This window comes from Xenopus laevis, chromosome 2S (genome assembly GCF_017654675.1).
Source record: "Xenopus laevis strain J_2021 chromosome 2S, Xenopus_laevis_v10.1, whole genome shotgun sequence".
NCBI classification, from domain to species: domain Eukaryota; kingdom Metazoa; phylum Chordata; class Amphibia; order Anura; family Pipidae; genus Xenopus; species Xenopus laevis.
The window spans coordinates 132,445,601-132,467,305 of record NC_054374.1 but is presented as its reverse complement, the minus strand read 5'-3'; the positions used below and the strand labels follow the sequence as shown (position 1 = coordinate 132,467,305).

Sequence of the window (21,705 nt, the reverse complement as noted above, 5' to 3'; positions counted from 1 at the left end):
AACTTTGCCAAGTCCTGGGTGGCCATTTAAATGGGTTAAGAAAAGGGTATTACCTGAAAGTGCATGTCATGGGAGATATATTTTGATTGAGTTATTAGCTGGCTGCTGTTTCCTGATGAAGAGGGAACAACTTGGACTGGTCATCAGCTTCACAGCCACATGGCAAATCGCTTCTGCAGAGAAAATATAAACATCATTTTGAAACAATGGAAAAACTGCTGAGTAAAATAATAGTTCCTACTTGGCCTACTACATATAAAAGATGTCTTCACTGTATTCTGGCACTGATGAATGAACAACCTTACATTAGAAAATAATCCTGTTATATGATATATTGGTATAACAAGAGCCTTGCATAAGCTGTAAATTATATCTTTATAAATGGTGCTTAGTGATGTCATCAGGTATAATCAATGCTTAGTGATGTAATTTCTGCCACAACTCACTGAAACGTGTGCATTATAATAAATGATGTACCCCCATTGTAAAAAAAGAGGATATTAGAAGTCACCTGGGAGTTCCATGACCATATAAAAGCACAAAGCCGAAGGCCAGGGCCGGAACTAGGGGTAGGTAGAGTAGGCACGTGCCTAGTGCGCAAAGCTGAGGGGGAGCCAGGCACGTACCTGCTCTGTCCCCTACTCCGTGTCCGGTCCTTTGTCTCCTTTGTTTGAAATGCGATTGCGCACCGGCGTGTATTTTCGCGCATGCGCGCCAGCGCGTAGTTTCGCGCATTCGCGCTGGAGCGGAATTTCGCGCATGCGCGGCGGCGCGTAGTTTCATGCATTCGCGATTGAGCGCACACGAAGCCGGCGCCGTTCCCGGCCTGGTTGCCTAGGGCGCCTGGCCGGGTTGGCCCGGCTCTGCCGAAGGCCTCTACACAGGGCCGGAACTAGGGGTAGGCAGAGTAGGCATGTGCCTAGGGCGCAAAGCTGGGGGGGGTGCCTGCTCTGTCATCTACCCGATTGTCCTGTCCCGTCTCTCCCCGACTGCCACTGATATTTTTTCCGTAATTGCGCTTCTGTGCATACAGATTTGCGCGTGCATGCTCGAGCCCAGTTTCGCGCATGTATATATATATATACAATAATAGTAAAAAACAATGCATTTCAGTAAGAGAAAGATCTCTTGCTGAAATGCTGAAAGATATCCTCATTAGGTTTAAATCACTCAGTGCTGGGTACCACTGCTCTAGAAATGACTGACAAAAAGCAGTTGGCATTATAAAGATGGTGAGATTTATTGGAATTTGGAATGGGGACTAAGCAAATATAGCACTGTTAAAGGAATGTTATAAAGAAGGAGCATTATAATAGAAAATATACTTAGGGACATTAAAGTGCCTTATCACTGTGTTTGTTACATTTTAAATGAAGTAAAAAAACATTATTACTGCTGCTTACCTGTTATCATTGATATCTGTAGCATTTCCTGTCGGTGTAAATAGATAACACAAACAACAGTTTTATAAAGGTAAATAAATCAGTGTGCAAAAACAAATAACAGCCACAGGTCTACATTTGTAAATTAATGGACATGTGTCTCTTTTCAAGCTACCTTACTATGTAACTATGTTGTCACTGCATCTACTTCAGTTCACACGAGGAGATTCGGGGAGATTTTGTCGCCCGGCGCCGCGTGTGCTTTAGGGCAGGCGAATTTTCATTATAGCGGATGGGAAGACACTCGAAGACAGTTTGGGGAGATTGTCGCCTGGCGACTAATCGCCTGTTCTTCTGGGCGACAATCTCCCCGAACTGCCTACGCGTGTCTTCCCATCCGCTATAATGAAAAGTCGCCTGCGCTAAAGCACACGCGGTGCCGGGCGACAAAATCTCCCCGAATCTCCTCGTGTGAACTAACCCTAATCAGGGAAGCTAATTCAGAGCTATGTTTAGACTTCTTTTTATAAGTATCCATGTTTAAGGGCAATGGTACATAGGGAGAGTCCACGACAATTAGTTGCTCCATGACAAAAGATTTAAATTTACTCCCAATTTACTTGTAAGGTAATTGCCTGTAAGCATGGTGTAATTACTTGTCAGGCAATTGCAAGACAAAAATGCTTTAACCATTGCCCTGAATTGTGCTTAAAGGGGTGGATCATCTTTACGTTAACTTTTAGTATGTTATAGAATGGCAAATTCTAAGCAACTTTTCATTTGGTTTTCATTATTTTTTTTTTTAAAGTTTTTGAATTATTTTCCTTCTTCTGACTCTTTCCAGCTTTCAAATGGGGTCACTGACCCCATCTAAAAAACAAATGCTTTGTAAGGCTACAAATGTATTGTTATTGCTACTTTTCATTACTCTTCTTTTAAATCAGGCATCTCTTATTCATATTCATTATTCATTAATATTCGTTATTCATATCAATGCATAGGGTAATTTGGAACCTAGCAACCAGATTTCTAAAACTGCAAACTGGAGAGCAGTTGAATAAAAAGCTAAATAACTCAAAAAGCACAAATAATAAAAAATGAAAACTAATTGCCAATTGTTTGTAGAATATCCCTCTCTACATCATAGGTGACCAACTCCTTTAATGCCTTGTACATTTTGTGTACGCTTATATATTTGTTTTAAATGAGAAGGGATAATCACTGGTGGAGTGCCAAAATGTTGGGCACCAGCTCAGGTTTCTACTGTAAGAGCAGCAGATCACCATATTCTTCTCAATCCTGGATCCTCTTTGCAGCCCAATCCAAGTGCTCATGCACAGTACAGGGAAAGGCTGAACTTGATCTAAGCCATTAAAATAACTAGGGGGCCTAACATTTTGCACCACCCAGTTATTATACAATGCTTCTCCTTTAAATCGTAGGCTTTAGACATGTTGTTACAATTGGAGCTATACTGTAACTGAGGCTGCCTGAATGTGTATGTATGTGTTTAAACAACACAGATCCTGAAATACACTTTTTTTGCATACAGAAACCTTCAGCGGAGTTAAAGAAACTCCCACCCTTCAGTATAAATGCAAATATGTAGAGAAGGGTTGTTTTACATATAATAACAGCCTTTTATTTTAGTGTTGAAATAATATATCATGTATATATATGTATTTGCTCATAAAGGTCTCGTGGGCTGGAGTGAGACATTGGCTTTGTACGGTAACATACATGTAACATATCTGCCTGCTAAATATGCTGTTAGCTGTTTATCATATTTATTTCCTCTCATACATATATCAATGCCTGTTGCCCTACATACACCCAGATATTATGTATGTCCTTAAAAACATTACTTTCATTTTACTGGCTGTTCAACTTTGGGCTTTAGTTTCCTTTTCAAATTGTGCTAAGTTTAGTGTAAAAAACCCCAAAATATTTCCTGATTAAAAAGTAGGTTATGTTCAGCACAGGGCCTATTTCTCGAACCAGTTTTAAAAAATACAGTTTACTGTCCCTTTAAAAGCATATAGCATGGTAATGTGTTCAAAAATCCTTACCATTATCCACATTCAGCTTCTGATAGGAAAGCACGGTGCCACTGGAAGAATTGCTCTGTGTGCTGGAACATGGATTGACAAAGCTAAATAGCATAAGAGAGAGTCAACCATAAATAGGGCCTAAATATTCAATGAAAGACTATATTTGTAACAATGCTTTTGTTTTATCAGTGCTGGATCTATGATGTGCTAATTGTGTGTATATTATTTACATTGCCCCATGTTATAAAAAGTTTCCGTTTTGCATATTAATATGGGTGTGGTAGAGATAAACAACATTGGAGGCATCAGAACAGTTCTAGCGCCAGTCAAATTGTATGAGCTGGTTGCTGCTGATTGCTTTCAACAGAACAACTGACCCAACAACATTAATCCAGATTAAGATGTTTTACAGTGAGACACATGGGGCAGAAAATTACTAACAGGGATAGAGGACAGTTCGCTAGTGAAAGAGTACATCACTAATGAATTTTTAACACAATTTCGCCAGGCAAATTTTTGCTGAAGCAAACGATTGTTACTCCGCAAATTTCCCATAACGTTACCCCTTTAGCCAGTGTCTTTTTCACCAGCTTAGACCTGGCGAACTGATAAGATGAAACTACATCCTCCTCAATCTTATGTCAGTGACATCATATCCGGTATGCCGAAAAGTTATAAAAATTATAACAAACACTGCATTTTTTCACATTTTAAAGTGGGATTCTATTTAGAAGTTGGCATTTTTCAACCATTTGAGGGGCATGCCACATTTGTTTTAGGGTGGGCTCACGTCTAGGACAACAGAGGATCTCTTTTGTCTTTATTTTGCTTCCTTGAACATTTTTAATAAAACAGTAAGTGGCCACTTCAAGCAATTTCACCAACATCTCTAATAAAGACATATATAAGACCTATAAGTAACTGCCCTATTCAAATTGACCTAAGCATAAGAGTACTAACAAAGTTTAGCTAGGCAGAAATGAATGTTCGCTATTAAATGCTCGCGCTGACGAATTTACAATAGCAAGACTTTGGCTGCCAAGATGCAAATTCGCATTTTAGTGAATTAGCATAGTGATAGCAATTTAGCACCTGACGAAGTGTGGCGAAGTGAGGGCAAAATTCGCCCTTTAGTGAATTTGCCCCATAGAAGTAAAGTATTGTCAGTGGCAATGTTTTGGCATTACAGATAATAATTATTCCCAAAACTTATGTGGTCAATGTTATCTGTCATAAAATGGGAATACGGGAGTGATGATAGAAACAGAGAGAGAGAGAGAGAGAGAGATAGAGAGACAGAGAGAGAGAGGGAAATCTAGGAAGGTACTGTTTGGAGGTAGAAAAACAGGGTACAGTGCACACAAATATGACCTCAGGAAAGCTGCAGGTTGGAGGTATGAGGGGACAAAGGCAAAGAGAACAGAAAAAAATAGGGGAAAGGGCAGACGGAACAACCACAGAAATCTGCCTGTGTATGGACGGCTTTACATTGAACAACCATAAAGGATGTTATTGCGTGCTTGAGGTAAAGTAAAGCCAATTGTAGAGATAAAGTAACCATTTTTAAGTATACTTACAGTGTTTCACTGCTTGGGCTGGTTGCCCGCATGTACATATTTTGGTAGTTCTGAAAGAGGTTGTTGGTGTAACTAATTGAGTCGGAATTCCGGATGCCATATGGGTTGGTGGGTGAGGATGCAGGGTAGTGTCCGGGCCGGATGGGCTTTGCTGCAATAACAAATATTGTATTAGGCACTTGGTAATAGCTTTATTTCTAATAATTTGTCTGCAAGCTGCTAACAAGAGCAGAGATTCTCTGCAATGGACAGGGAAGACAATAGAAGGGATGGGGATATGAATATACAGTATATGCAATAAATGCATTTTTATCAATTTTGCTCTTTATTTGAAAAGTGCAGAATAACGGATGCCCATAAACAATGGTGCCCTGCTCGTGTCAAAGACCTGAAGGAGATGAGGCCATCACGGGTCATAGAAGGTTAGTTTGTGGGGTTTTTACATGAAGTGACAGCTGCTGGCCACCGGAAGCAGCAAAAGCCACATCACTATTAAAATAAAGACATCTTTTTTGTATCATAGCAAATTATCATCTTATAGTCTTTATAGTAAGATTCCATAGCAATATGCCACCACATACTCCCCTTTACTGAGCTTAATTCGAATCATATAGTGGCCTTTTATCATCTAATTTGGAAGCAAATAAACATCACTTTAAAATCCATTTGATACATGAAAAAAGTCTAATGGGAAATTTGTTTCTTACCAATCTGTGCTGTGTGTGCACGTCTAACTGTGTTCTTATAGCGTACAGCCTCCTTAATACGATCAACTTCTTGTTGGTACCTCCTCTTGTCTTTCATAGCTCCCTCCTTTGCCTCCTTCAGTGCACCCTCCAGGGCCTTAACTCTCTCAGCCGTAGCCCGAAGACGTTTTTCCAGTTTAGGAAGCTCACAACGAAGATCTGCATTGTCACGAACCAGCTTGGTGACACCGTTCAGAAAGGACAAAAAAATAGCCATAAATGCATGGGAATATTTGTTTGGATGTCTCATTCTAAAATGCCAATGTCTGGCCATCTGCAGCTACAATAGGGTTCATTTAATATTTACAGTAAGAATTAAAAAGAGATTGCTTAAAGCAGAACTGTCATTGCAATCAAACAAATGTTGTAGTCTATGTTTAATCAGTTTCAAAAAGAGTATTTGTTTATTTCTTATATTTTTCAACATTTTAAATCTCTTAATTATCACAGAAAATTAGTGATTAGTGCCAATTTTCAGTTTCCCAATTAGCACTTACACTATCCTGTCCTAACAAGCTGTCGACTCACTGCCTTTAACATAAGAGAGGGGGTGTATGAGCAACACTATCCCACCACTGAAGAAGTAAGGTGTGGGGTGCCCAGCTGCAGCACACAAATATAGGTAGTGTGTGATACGGGTGAGCCATGCTTACCTGACCCAGACCCAAATTCTACACCAATTAATCAGCCTGCAAGCTTCAGGCCAGCCCAGGTATCTTTACCACCAACCTTAATACAGTATATTTCTCCATAAAACTGATCAATAATGTAAGTCATGTATCCCATACTGATAGCAGGAAAAATATAAACTTTAGGGGTTTATAAAATAAACCCCCAAACTAATGAAAACCCCTACCCTCCATAGTCCCCCCTCCCGCACATGTGTTAATACCTGTAAATGCCCCTAAGTCTTACCCCTCGATGCAGAGTCAGCAGAGCTCATGGGAGCCATCTTCACCGCTTCAGAAGTCTTCAGTAAGTAATCAGCGCATGCGCAGTTGTAGCAATTTGCTGGTCCGAACAACTGCGCATGCGCCGACAGCCTCGGAAATTGCCAAAGGAACACCAAGATTCCCAAAACTGTGAATATGGTGCCCCTGAGCTCTGCTGCACTGACTCTGCATAATTAAAGACTATGGAGCATTTACAGGTATAACACCTATGCGGGGGGGACAGGGAGGGGGGACAATGAAGGGTAGTTTGGGGGTATAGTTCTCCTTGAAGGGGGTTATTTATAAAAATCCGAATTTATCTCACTATTTTTGGAAAGCCACTCCGACGAAATCCGCACTGACTTTTCCCCCCATTGATCATTAAATTTTCCTGAAAAATTCTTGTGTGGGAAAAGTCTTTGTAAGATTGTTAACAAATATAAATCCACAGCTTTTTCGGATTTGATGCCCATATACAGCAACTTTTTTGGAAACCCAGCACAAATCAGGATATCTTTGGGACATCTGCCATTGACTTCTACATGAACTTAGCAGGTCTGAGTTGGAATACTTTTTTATTTGGACTTTTAACACCATCAGGATATAATAAAACAGGAAAAATTCTATTTTTTTTCTATGGAAAAATGGTGGCTTTCCTAGAAAAATTTGCACTTTGATAAATAACCCCCTAAGTATTTTTCATGGTTTAAATCGGAATCTATCATGGGCCAGTGGTTTGCAATGCACAAAAGCATGATTGAGTTGTTTGCAATATGTAAATTGAGAAAACATTAATATATCGAATTGATATCTCAATGTCCATAAGAAATACTTATATTTTTTTGCTTATCTATATTATCTATATGATTAGTCCGAGTGTAAAATGTATAGAATTCTTCATAAATCAGATGCAAGTTGAGTGTAGGACTGGCCATACCAGGGATGACGTTGATGTAGTTGGCCAGTTAAATATATTGCAATATATGGACAAACAATCCCTGTTTTGTTTAAAGGGTAAGGCATTTTTTATAGCTTAAGGCAAAAAATGTGTCAATGTCCTAAATATATAGATATTGGGTTGAGTGCAGAGGACCTCTTGTATTTGTACATTAAGATATAAGTGCTTGTTTATGTATGCAAATTCAGTAAGGAAAGTGCAATTTTAAGCACAGCCGCCATGTTGTTTTCCAACAATGCTGTGTTTTCCCCATTATTCCAGCATCATTGCAGGTGCAAAGGAGCATCGAATCTGCCCCAGTTTGCATTGTTCCCTGCACAATTGCACAGTTGCGCTGAATATTTTCAAAGATTGTCTAGCTTCATTTCTGGAGTTTGGGGTGTAAGTGTTGCGTGCCCCCTTTTTCTTTTTGAGTAAGTGCACTGCAGTGATCAATGCAGGTCACTGAGGGAAAGCTGTAGCCACCACCTAGTCAAGAGATGGCGATAGCTCCAAGATTCCCGTGCGTCAATAGGAGCAGCATCGCCTGATTCAGAATGAAAGGCAGGAAGGACTGAGCGGAGCTGACACAAGTACCTTTAATGAAACTGGTTTTATTTGCAACTCACTAATGGGAAAAGCACATATTTTCCTACTGCACTTACAGTTGTAAATGAGCCCTATAATATTTAACTGCTGGATATCCAATATAGTTTGGAAACAGAAAAATCAAAGATCATGGGTGTTGAACTAAAGTATTGATAATTATTCACAGTACAGTAAAATGGAACAAAAGCTACATCATCAGTACATCACTTATAACAAAACAAGGCAGAATGCTATCTTCTCTAAAAAAAAAAATCAAAGAAAAGGGTAAAGTGATTGCTATAGCAACATGTCTATCACAGGGATGTAGGAACAAAACGTTTGCATGTGTTAAACCCTCCGTACAACATGCAAGCAGGGAAGTGTCGGGATGCTGAAAAGCCACAAGCAGGGAATGCCAGTGAAACGCAGTTGGTGATGGGCTGAAATGTATCACAGATCACACACTAATCTTTTGCACAGCCAGAAATATATTTCAGTTTACTGTTACTGAGGTACAGATACCTTCAATTTATTCATCTCAGATGAGTAACTATCCCAACCAGCACATGCTGACAGACTACATATAGGAATGATGAATTTCAGCCTGGCCCTGCCAGCGGCACGATAACTTTCTCCCAACTATCAGATCATGCCCAGCTAAACAGCTCTTTATATGGACCCAGGTTTTGAATAAGGGTTAGGAAATAGCCTTACATTTAGTTTAGAATTAATGGTGTAACTCATCGAGAAACATCACCGTAACAAAATAGATCATGATGACCCACCTTAAGCAGCATAGCAACCCCCGAGAGCGATTGTAATAGAGACTGTAACTTTTTATTCACAAATGTGTACTGTTTGGAATACTTTGTTCAGTTTACAATATTGTGTAGAGTAGAACATGCATGAAAATCATCCAGGACTACACAGGAAGATCAGTTGGATTTTACTGCAATGGCACTGGCCAGGATTTCTTAATTCTATGATTCCTGCCTCCATCCAGTATGAAAGCTACAAAAAAGGACATATCCCCATCTTTTCTAGAAAGAAATTCAGTGCTTTCATTTAGAAAAACAATTGTAAATGTAAAGCAAGCCTAAAAGGACAATTTTTGGGGGTCTGACCGAATGGACCAATAATTCTGCTACATATTAGAAAGTTGCATTGAACTCCTATGACTAACTGCCAAAGTGATCACAGAGTGGAATTCTGGCCCCATCCAGTTGCATGTTGCCCAACACCCCACAGAGGGGCCAAAGTTGCACTTTATTTTATTATTTATACACATATAAATCATACGATTCATCAAATAATGATGGCCTGCTTCTGAACTATAAAACTAAGTACAGACTTCCAAAACACCCGTGTCAAAGTAAATTCTCAGAACCCATGCATATAAGAGCCTCTTGGATAAAATATTCATGCAGTGTTAGTATAGTATGAAGTATAATATAAGTATTGTAAAAGAATTAAACTTGTATGAGGCAGTTATAAGAAGCAATGACTACTTCACGTAAGCTTTTAAGATCTTATACTATTAACCCTGATATCTACCAACAGGCCATTCTTTATCGACCAAAAGACAGCTGTACAGGTGTGAAACCATTATGAATGAACTAGGAAAGTTGGAAGTATCTTCCCATTATAGGCCAAAATAAATATTTAATAAATAAAGGATTTGTATTATGTACTGATATATATATATATTTTGCTGCAGAAACACTGTTACCCTTTAATTGCAGCTGGAAACATTGGTCCACACATGGTTTTCCTTACAATCCTTGTTGGGATGCTACTGGCACAGAACTAATGGGGTCTATTGGCCTTGGGCTGGTACAGAAGCACAAAATATAAGGATTATATAAAAGCATTTCTAATCCTTTGTTAAGATTTAGTTCTCCTTTAAAAACAGCACTGACAAGAATAAAGAAAGCCATGATTTGACCATATAAATGATTCTACTTTAAAAGCAACAAAGCTGTAAATCTCATAATCTGTAATCCTTTAAGAGACCTTCATACTATATAAACCCTTCTACCTGGCTGACAGCCCAACACAATTTATAAAAATACAGAACATACAGAGCTTGAAAGAGATAAACGTGATGTAAAATTCAAATATGGCACCTAAAATAGGTGCATGGAAAACATTAGATGGTGTTGTTAGTGAAAAAGACGTCATTAGAATGAATATAGGAGGCACGATGATCAGACTCTGAATAGCTGGTATATATATATATATATATATATATATATATATATATATATATATATATATATATATATATATATATATATACATACCTCCCAACATTTTGGAAATAGAAAGAGGGACAAAAAGATTTGCCGCGCATAGCACACCAAATTTCTTTTGACCACGCCTGTTTTTGTTACCATGCCCATTTTACAAAATTTGGCAAGTTATGAAAGTTTGAACACATTTATGTGGTTTTTATGTGCAATTACAGTTTTGCTAATGACAGTGAATTGCCCTTTAAGCTCTCTTAAGCTCTCCCAAGAGACTTTGTTATCATAAAATGTTTCAAAGTATCTATTCTGGGCTCTCTCTCAAAAGCTAATTAAATTAGAAACTTTGTATCTTTTACTGGCTGTTCAGTGCAGGAGTTGAAAGAGAAAGTCGGGACATTTCAGTAACAAATCAGGAACTGCGGGCTGAGCTGTCCAAATCGGGAGTATATTGAGTATATCTATATCTATATCTATATCTAGATATAGATATATATATATAGATATCAGTAATATCAAGAATATAGTGGTTTCTGCTATGGCTCCCCATAACCTTGGATCTCATTTCCCCCCCCCCGGTTTGGACATTCTATATGTCAGGCAATCTAGGGGTATTCAGTGGGAGTCTAGTGATGGGAGGATTCGCAAAACTGCATCTCGTTTTTGACGCCCGTGTCTGTTTTTTACGCCTGAGTCCGTTTTTTACGCCGGCGTCCATTTTTTTTAACGCAGACGTCCATTTTTTGACACTTCCGTCCGTTTTTTTGACGCCGGCGAATTTTCGTGGCCGTTTCACAAATTTATTCGCCAGCGGCAACTCGCGCAAATTCGCTGCGAATTCGCCCATCACTAAGTGGGACAACATTTGGATCACCCACCTCCTGCCACTTCTCTATGCAACAATGCCAAACATAAACAGCTCTGCATACAGAGTAGATACAATTCTGTACTCTATTCTAAGAATGCAAAGAGTTGCACCTCAGGGAACAAGGATCAAATTAAAATGAGGCATGGTGCAATTCACAGTTATAACAGACACAGAGTTTGTGCCATTAAAGTCAAGTCCACATTCATTTTTCTTCTAAATAGAAGATGATTCTTATTCTATTATAGGAGATTATTTATCTGTGCACAATGGCACCATCAATTCCTTTGCACTGCACTGGTAGGAAATGCAGTAGACTCAGCGCCGGATTCGCTGGGTGGGCGCTACCAGGCCATGCGCTCCGCGTGGTCCTATCGCCCGGCCGCACTACCACACGCTGGCGCCGCAGCACTGGGGAGCACAGGCTCCCCACAGAGCGGCTGAGCGGCATGCCGCCCCTAAAAATGTGCCGCCCTAGGCCCGGGCCTATGTGGCCTCGCAACAAATCCGGGCCTGAGTAAACTTCGGGGGGCTGGTGCGATATGGGGGAAAGGAGGGTTTACACATACTATAATTATCTATTTTGCTGGTGCACAGTAAAATATTGCATGTATATTGGCACTCTAATGTATTTTTTCCAGTGTTTAGCAGGAATTTGTGATTTTGGAGGATGCTTTGACGCAGGCTTTACAGTTATTACACTCTATAGAGGGTAATACAGGGTATAATTCTACCTAAACAGCAAACTGAAAGAGCTGCTTTCAAAATTTGTTTTGAAGGAAATTACTTTATTTTACTTTTCTGACCTTGCAAAATTACTGCTTGGCATTATTTTTTAGTTCCACAAACTAATTTAAAATAGTTAACCTTGTATAAAACACTGGTTCCAAGTATGCCTCGTACATACCTATTGCTCTGCCTTTGTCCATAGAAGGCTGAAACATCAAATGAAAAATAATAGAGCCAGGAACTCGTAATTAACTGCAAAACATTTATTCACGCAACATGTTTCTGGCAGAGCCATAACACTTGAAAAAGGGCTCTGTATCAGTTAATCTGCAAGTGCATGGCTCTACTATTTTTCATCTGATGTAAAATAATTGGTCGTCAGTATTTTAACAATGCAAAAGCACTGAGAAGGGACACTATGACGTGCCACCAAATAATCCATCGAGAACAAGAATATGTAATTTGTCTGTTGATTCGTATCATATTGGATATACAGGTATGGGATCCGTTATCCAGAAATCCATTATCCAGAAAGCTCCAAATTATGGGCTGCCCATCTCCCATAGACTCCATTTTATCCAAATAATCCAGATTTTTTAAAAATGATTTCCTTTTTCTCTGTAATAATAAAACAGCACCTTGTACTTGATCCAAACTAAGACATAATTAATCCTTATTGAAAGCAAAACCAGCCTGTTGAGTTTATTTAATGTTTACATGATTTTCTAGTAGACTTAAGGTATGAAGATCCAAATTACCGAAAGATCTATTATCCAGGAAGCCCCGGGTCCCAAGCATTCTGTATAACAGGTCCCATGCCTGTATATCCATAAGATAATTAAAAATATGGAAACAAATGAATCCAATGGGAATTTGGCAGGCTACAAGACCTTATCCTCATTTTCAGACCATCTTTCCATTATAAGTACAGGTATTGGACCTATTATCCGGAATCATCGGGACCTGGGGCTTTCCGGATAACGGGTCTTTCCGTAATTTGGATCTTTACACCTTAAGACTACTAGAAAATCATGTAAACATTAAATAAATCCAATAGGCTGGTTTTACTTCCAATAAGGATTAATTATATCTTAGTTGGGATCAAGTACAAGCTACTGTTTTATTATTAAAGAGAAAAAGGAAATCATTTTTAACATTTTGGATTATTTGATTATAATGGAGTCTATGGGAGACAGCCTTTCCGTAATTCGAATTTTCTGGATAATGGGTTTCTGGATAACGGATCCCATACCTGTAGTGATGGGAGAATCTGACCTCTTTTTGTAAAACGGTGCAAATGCATTGAAGTCTATGGGCGACACATATTTTTGACGCTCAGCACATTTTTTTACCCATCGAAAATTTCGCTCATCATTAGTTATAAGTTCAATGCATTCGTGTTCTGTATATATAAAATTCTTCTTCCAAAGATAACATGTTGCCCATGGTGCAGATACTTTACCAGGTGAACAGAAGTAAGAGAAGGGTGTCTAGAAAGCTGCAGCAGCAACTAAGGTGGGATCATTATGAGAAAAAATACAAATAAATTATCCTTCTCAAAACTAAGGTTCTCCAAACAATGTATTATTATTTATTGTCACAGGGGACCCTGACTGCCCAAAAATGTGTCCTGTTATTGGTGGGTGCAAATATAAGCTCTGACCCAATTCTAAGATGTGATCCAACATATCAGGTTATCCAGTAAAGTGAAACACACTTCCATATACGGACAATCATGCCTCAAGCAGTTTGCAGTTTACACGAACAGTCGAATAACAGTGCCGAATTGGTAGAGAATCATGCTGCTTGTTATAGATTGTACCAATACTGACCAGTTATGGAATTTAAATGATAACGTGCCCAGTGATGTCATGCAAAAGGAAGAACAGTAGTGGGAGATCCATAGTGGAAAAGCACAAGAAGTATGGACAAAGATATGAAATGATTTGTATTACTAAGAGCCAAACACTGAATAAAAACAGCAGTTGCTGCCTCATTTACACATAAGGGCTTTCAGCCCTAGGAGAAACACTTTCTCTGTATGATCTGTTTTGGGACAATAGGTTCTGTTATACAGAGTTCTCCCATGCCCCAGAATAGTTATTTACTAGAAAGTAGGGATGCACCGAATCCACTATTTTGGATTCGGCTGAAACCCTGAATCCTTCACGAAAGATTCTGCCGAATACCGTACCGGATCTGAATCCTAATTGCATATGCAAATTAGGGCTGGGAATTTTCCTCACCACCCCTAATTTGCATATGTAAATTAGGATTCAGATTTGGTTCAGCCAGGCAGAAGGATTCTGAATCCCCCTAATCCTGCTGGAAAAGGCTGAATCCTGGAAGTTATTCCAGAAAGAAATATAAGAACAGGTCTTCACTTTAAATCCAAACTAAAATTAGGGTTTAGACACTAATAATCAGCCACAATGCTCTCTGGGTGATTGAAAAGTTGTTAGCTATTTCCGATGACCTATTAACTGGATATTTAATATACTTTCAAAAGTATCTTGTTTTCTGGCTCATTCTGGCCTTGCACTATAAAAGCCTCTGCTGCTGCTGCTAATGATGATTTAGATTCTTGTACAGGTATGGGATCAATTATCCAGAAACCCATTATCGAGAAAGCTCTGAATGACAGGCAGGTCATCTCCCACAGAATCCATTTAAAGAAAATAGTTTAAATTTTGATTATGATTCCTTTTTTCTCTGTAATAATAAAAGAGCACATTGTACCTTGTACTTGTATCCCTGTTAAGATATCATTATTCTCATAAGATTATCATTATTGGAGGAAATTATTGGGTTTAATAAAGTATGGTGATCCAAATTAAGGGATGACACTTTATCCGTAAAAACCTGTAGTCAGAATACAGAGGTATACCTGTACAAGAGTCTTGTGAAAAAGCAATCCTTTTCCTTCCCTCCTTCTTTCTTCTGGTGCACAAGTGCAGTAAAATTAAAAGCTGACTTTTTTGCTCTACTGCACATGCATCGGCCAATGGATTTTGAAGAAAAAATAAGGGAGGAAGACGATTGCTCGCAAGTTCCCCCAGGCCAGTGCAGTTTTCATTATAATCTTTGGGGGGAAAGGGGCCTAATATTTGGCACCCCCTTTGGATTGGGGCTTTCCTTCTCCTTTAAAAGCACTTTATGTAGGTACTACCTCAGACAAAGTAAAGTAAAATGTGGGGGTTAATATGGTTTATTTATTTCAATAATAAGGATTAATTAATTTTCTCCATTAAGAATTAATTAAATGTTAGCAGGGATCAAGTACAAGGTACTGTTTTATTATTACAGAGAAAAAAGGGAATATTTTTTTAAAATATTAATTATTTTCTTTATCTTTCTGTAATTCAGAGCTTTCTGGATAATGGGTTTCGGCATAATGGACCCCAGTTGTGAGGGGGCTATATAAATGCGGACCCAACAAGGGGCTTGTGGATAAAGTCTACAAACCTCTGGCTTGGTCTGGAATAATGAGAGATCCCATAATGCTTAAGATTCGCTAAAATGGCAGAAAATGAAGAAGTTACTGTAGGATGATCGTAATATTGGCTAATCCATACTTTTTACTCTTTTTCTGGTTCTATGATCTGAAAAGCATGCTGAGCTCTGCAGTAATGCTGCATCCAGTAGCATGTGTAAGCAGGGATGGGCGAATTTGACTCGTTTCGCCGAAAATCCGCAGAAACGCACGTCGTTTTTTTCTCCCATTGAAGTTGATGGGTGTCATTTCTGCAGTGAAACTTAGCGAACAAATTCGCTCATCCCTGTGTGTAAGTTTTTTTGTTGACTCCAGATCAGCTGCAGAGCATCACCAAGTCATTGTTGTGTTTGTAATTCCCCTGCCCTTGAAATAATTGCATTTATCTCTTGCACAGTGCTAATGCAACTTATTTCTTCAGTTCACACTACTAAGTGATTGCCGAGTGTTTATTAGGATGAGCTGGATGAGTGATGGAGCTAAAGGGATTGGTGAGACATGATCAGCAGAACTGGAGATAGGCAGACATCTCTGTGTTAGCATCATTCAGTACCTTTGATACCCTGTCATCCAGCTAAATGGAAGGCAGCAGGGAGGGAATGTGGGATACAAATGGGAATCATTGAATATAGATTGCTTCTTTCAATTAATAGGAATGTGCAAAGCTGGAATAAAAAAAACTGAATGTGAAACATGTATAAATATGAATGTAGAATCTAATTTTGCTTTAATAAAATAAAGCCAGAGACTGTATGAAATAATGCAAGATAAAGGCTACACCACGGTTCCACATTTAATTCAGTGGGATCTCAAACCCATAAGAATCCAGAGAAAAATATATTCTCAGCACTTGTTAAATATGAAATGGTCATTACATCGAAGCATTGACAAAGGAAAAATACCCTGAAATAAGATGTGTTGTAATCCATTGCCACAACAGCTACAGTATAAGCCATGACTAATAGTTTTTTTGTATTTTTGGAAAAAAGAATAAAAAAGTGTGGAAGCTTCAATATACAGGTATGGAATCAGTTATCCGGAAAACCCATTATCCAGAAATCTCGGAATTACGGAAAGATCATCTCCCATAGACTCCATTTTATCCAATTAATCCATAATTTAAAAATGTATTTTTATTCCCTGTAATAATAAAACAGTACATTGTACTTGATCCATACTATAAGATATAATTACTCCTTATTGGAGGCAAAACCTACCTAGTGGGTTTATTCAATATTTCAATGATTTTTTTAATAGACTATGGGGCATGTTTACTAACATTGGAGATAAATATTTGGAGAGATTTCTGGAGATGTTGCCCATAGCAACCAATCAGATCTTTGCTTTTGTTTTCTAAGTTATAGATGGCTGTTTAAATCTAATTGCTGATTGGTTGCCATGGGCAACATCTCCAGAAATCTCTCCAGATATTTATCTCCAATGTTAGTAAACATGCCCCTAAGGGGTAAATTTATCAAAGACTGAAGTTCTGCCACTAGAGTGAAATTCCGCAGCTCTCAATTAATTTCTATGGGATTTTGAAAGGCGTATTTATCAATGGGTGAAGTGAAAGTTCACCCTTTGATAAATACGCCTATAAAAATCCCATAGAAATGAATAGAGAGTAGCGGAATTTCACTCTAGTGGCGGAAATTCACTATTAACTTCACTCTTTGATAAATATACCCCTATAGGAGGCCATAGACTTAACAATTACGATCTTTCTTGGAAAAGAGCTTTCCAAGAAATTATATTGATTAATGATATTATCTGTGCGTCTATGGCCACCTTTAAGTTACAGAAAATGTATTATCTGGAAACCCCAGGTCCAGAGCATTCTGGATAACAGATACCTGTACTGGAAAGTGCCAGCATTCTCTGCTGACAGCAATGGAATAGGAATGGGTGAATTTTTTCGCCTTGTTTCGCCGCAAAAATGAAGCCCATAGACTTGTATGGCGTTGTGTGTCAAAAAAAAAACAAAGACGCGCATCAAAAAAAATTTGCCACGCAACAAAAATTTTTTGACACCCATAGACTTTAATGGGCGTCGGCGACATTTCGCCAGCAGAAAATTTTTGGCGAAGCAAAACAGGTCAAAGTCGCCCATCCCTACAATGGAACAATACTGTCTATTAATGAGCACTAGAGATGTATTTCTGTCTAGAAATGCCTAAGTCAAGTAACATTACGGGGCATATTTATCAAGGGTCAAAATTTCAAATTCAAAAAACTTCAAAATTCGAATTCAAAAAGACCAACTGAAATTAAGTCGGTTTTTTTTTTGGAATAGGTCAGTTTTCAATTGAATAGGTCCATAACTGGCCGAATTCAAATTGTTTGAATCGAACGAATAGCGCATTCAATCGAATTTGATTCAAAGTTTTTCCCCTAAAAAAAACTTAGATATTTCAAGGTCCATCAATTGACTCCAAATAGGTTCTAGGAGGTCCCCCATAGGCTAAAACAGCAATTCGGCAGGTTTTAGGTGAATGGTCGAAGTCGAATTTTTAAACAGACAGTACATTTCGATATTCTAATTTTATTTGGACTATTCCCTAGTCGAAGTCCACAAAAAATAGCTGACAATTCTAATTTTTTAATTCGAAAATTCACCTCGACCTTTGATAAATCTGTCCCTACATGTTGTCTATGAAAAAATGTGCCAGCACCGCATGAAACAATATGTAGCACATAAAGCATGCTGTCTTAAAGACAGGATACAAGAACATGAGCGCTATGGAGAATAAGGATGTTTAGTCCTTTAGATATGGAAGCACTTGCATCTACCCAGATTCCAGAAGGTTTAAATAAGAGATGGGATATTACACACATCATCTTATTGTATGCACTACAATGTTCAGACTAAATAAGCGGTTATCAGGAGAGATAAATAGGGAGATGGGATGGATGGAATGGTAGACAAGATTGTTTGGTCATTCACAGTAAGGGTGGGTATACACTGGCCAATCCACCAAGGTACATGACTGATCAGTCTGTGGGTCTAAAACCATATCATATGATTGGTTATTCACCAATATGGCCACGTTCCATCGTTCCATTTCATGGGGCCAACAACCTGAATGATCAAAATTGAAGGAAGTGATGAGAAAATAAAGATCAGAGTAGTAGCAGATTATGGAACACTAATATTTTATATCAAGCAGTAATAATGCTTGAGGAATTGCTGGCAAGTCCTCAGGATCCCCCAGTTCATTATTTTATAAATCTGCCTCATAGTCTGTAACCAATTAGACTAGGAATTTGAGCTTCTCAAATTAGTACCTCTCTGTGTCTACAGTAGTAAGTTATTTCTTTTTAGGAAATAATGATCGCATTAGTAAGAGATAAGACTCAGCCGATGGATGGTGGGTATTAAATTTAGCACATTATAGGCGAGTAAATCGAGAGGACACGTGCATTGACTTGGCATGGTAGCTGAAAGCAACACACTGACAGTATTATACATGACAGAGCAGCCATTTATCTGCACATACTGACTGCCTAAAAACACACCCAGTCATTAGTGTTAAATCAGTAGTTTACTAATTACCTGTCCATGTAAATAAACTGCTATATTGCCTATATTGTATAAGTCTACATGACACAACCTACAGTGTTTAATGTATGAACTATAAAAGCAAGAACTATCAGAGTAACAAACTTTGTTTCAAAACCAGATCCATTTCCAAACGGTAAACGCTAAGAACCTCCATTTCCACAAAAAGAAAACTCTGTACAGCACCTGAGAGTCATACTGGCTTTGTCTGCAGATCTCAACCACACAGAACAAGCGGATAGTAAAACATGGCAAGAGCAGATAAAATCCCATTTTAAAGACGTTATCGCTATCATCATCATCGCAATGAAAAAAGCAGCATAACCTCATTGGTTGTATTCAGTGTGGAGCCAAGAAATCAGGATGGGACACCTACCTGTTTGTGAACCTTTGTAAGCTGTTCCAGGTTGTTCTCAAGAAAGGAAATCTTCTGTTTCTGTGAGTGTATCCCCCCACTATCCTCGGGTTCCATTTCAGCACTCTAGACAATCACAACAAAAAATGAAGTATTGACATCCTCTATCACAAGGGTCTCAGAAAGGGGTAGATACTGGGTTGTGGTCTAATAACTCTATTGAAAACTGTACAAGCCTTGCTATGTGTTATGAGTGTGTAGTGGAACAGTAGTGGCTGGAGCTTCAATGCTGTTGTAGGGTGTTAGAAGTTGTAGTTGAGCCAATGGCTGAACTGTCAGTGGATTAACCATCCCTACAATAGAGCAAATAAATATGTTGCCCCATTGTTGCCTGTTTTGTTCTCAGCTTTTACCATCTTCCCAAAAAGATTTCCTTTCATAAGTAAGTTGTTCAGTTAAGGCTTTATAATCATAAGGCATTGCTGTCTGCTATTAGGTTCATCAGATAATGATACTGTCTATATATTCTCACAGTACAATTAGTGTCCCATAGAATTAAAAGAAATTGTTCTAGGAATAATTCTATTTGCCATTCTAATTACAACCGCAGTGACAAGTGCCCGGGCATTATATTTAGTATACTGTACGTTATATCAGTGAGGAACCACTAGAGAACATCACACAGCTTACTTTCTTGACTCGAGATGTGACGTCTTGAACAAAAAGCTTCCGAAGGTTGTGGAGGGTCTGGAGTTCGCGGGCCTAGAATTAAGCAGAACAAACCAGGGATGACAGACATGACTGCTGTTTCCGCTTCATTTTGACCAATAGTATGAAACAGAATGAACTCAGGAAACAGAATACAGTTATGGAACCTGTTATCCAGAATGACTGGGACCTGGGATGTTTCTGGATAACAAATATTTCCCATAATTTTTACCTTAATGGGGGAATGTAATATTTGCAAAGACCACTGTGAACATTAGCAAACGCTGTGTATATAATATACGGTGCCAGCCCAAGTTCACCTAAGGCTTATCACCCATCCATCATGCACTACTGCCTTTACAACCCGCATTTTAGTCTCTTCGTACTCCCTCTGCCATGGGACATCTCTCTGGTGACGCCCCTAGACAATCTGCATCTTGTATGACAACTTTTTTAAGTAAAACCGGGCTGTTGCTTATGGAATTAGCTTCTTAGTTAAACTGTGAATTTGTGGGACACCTAACAATTTTCTTATCATAAAAGAATAAAAATTTCAAGGTATGGTAATACTTACGACTGTCTCCTCCAACCCTTTAAGATCCTGCTTGGATTGTTCATGTTTCTCATACAGAAATCTACAGAAGAAAGTCAATACTTCAAAGTTGGATTCAGTAACTTTCTATAATGTGAGATATGAACAAAGGAGACCAGGGAGGCATTTCCATGTTTGATGTTCTTAATGCTAAATGTGGCTAAGGTCTTTAAATTTCAGTACTAAACACTTGTTGATATGGGACATATTATATTATTTTAACTGCCCTTCGTGTTGCCCCTCCCCTGCTTTGGATCCCCATTGGGGGCAGTGCCAGAGTTTGTGAATTTATACTTTGAATAAACATAGGAAAACAAATGTTGTACACCTCTGCATCTTGGGGGGGGGAGAAAGATACATGGCTACTTTAAAGAAATAGATTATCCAGTTATATAAGGAGCAATGGCACATGAAGTAAGTTCCGGTGCTCTGAGTTGCACATTTTTAAGTAGCCCAAAAAAGCAAGACTGTGAATCACCTGAAAACACTTGTGAAAACGATTGCCAGTCAAAATTTGCAACTGTCTCCTGACATTTTCTTGCACAAGAACTTGCAGGTGCTTCACATCCAAGTCTATAAGGGCAATTTTTTTGCCGTCCAAGGCTCTCAGAATGGCCAAAAACATCACTTATGCCACACAAACATACTAATCCCTACTATGTGTAGTGCTTGCCATCACTGGTAAGATTTGCTGGTTGATTATAACAGTTATTATTGAACAAAACTTGCCAACTGTAATGATAATGTAAGTGACACTTGGGGCTTCTCAAAATCCCTAAGGGTTCATAGTCCTGTCAACTCTGGCTTCTCTCAAATTAAGTGGAATATGTTGCTGATAATTGGATGGCTGCTGGTCTCTCTCTAAGAGAAAAACAAAAAATGCACCACTATCTTGAAAATGTGCTTCCAAACTCGGAATGAATGAGACCTCGTGTCACTAACCCG

The 21,705-nt window shown here is 38.6% G+C and overlaps 1 protein-coding gene across 5 annotated transcripts in view; it reads right to left on the bottom strand.

The window, feature by feature from the left end:
• LOC108709864 (kinesin heavy chain) overlaps positions 1-21,705 on the bottom strand; it is an 81,620-nt gene that overhangs the window by 2,583 nt on the left and 57,332 nt on the right. For 2 of the 5 annotated variants that reach the window (XM_041584425.1, XM_041584426.1), the window contains exons 21-29: positions 20,743-20,803; positions 20,151-20,222; positions 19,482-19,586; positions 16,100-16,120; positions 5,718-5,934; positions 5,011-5,161; positions 3,452-3,534; positions 1,404-1,431; positions 54-173 (exon numbers count right to left, since the gene is read on the bottom strand). In XM_041584425.1, the coding sequence (XP_041440359.1) occupies positions 95-173; positions 1,404-1,431; positions 3,452-3,534; positions 5,011-5,161; positions 5,718-5,934; positions 16,100-16,120; positions 19,482-19,586; positions 20,151-20,222; positions 20,743-20,803 (817 nt within the window). In that variant the 3' untranslated portion in view covers positions 54-94. The remainder of the gene's footprint in view (positions 1-53; positions 174-1,403; positions 1,432-3,451; positions 3,535-5,010; positions 5,162-5,717; positions 5,935-16,099; positions 16,121-19,481; positions 19,587-20,150; positions 20,223-20,742; positions 20,804-21,705) is intronic. The other 3 variants (XM_018250083.2, XM_018250084.2, XM_041584427.1) reach the window with 2 other exon arrangements.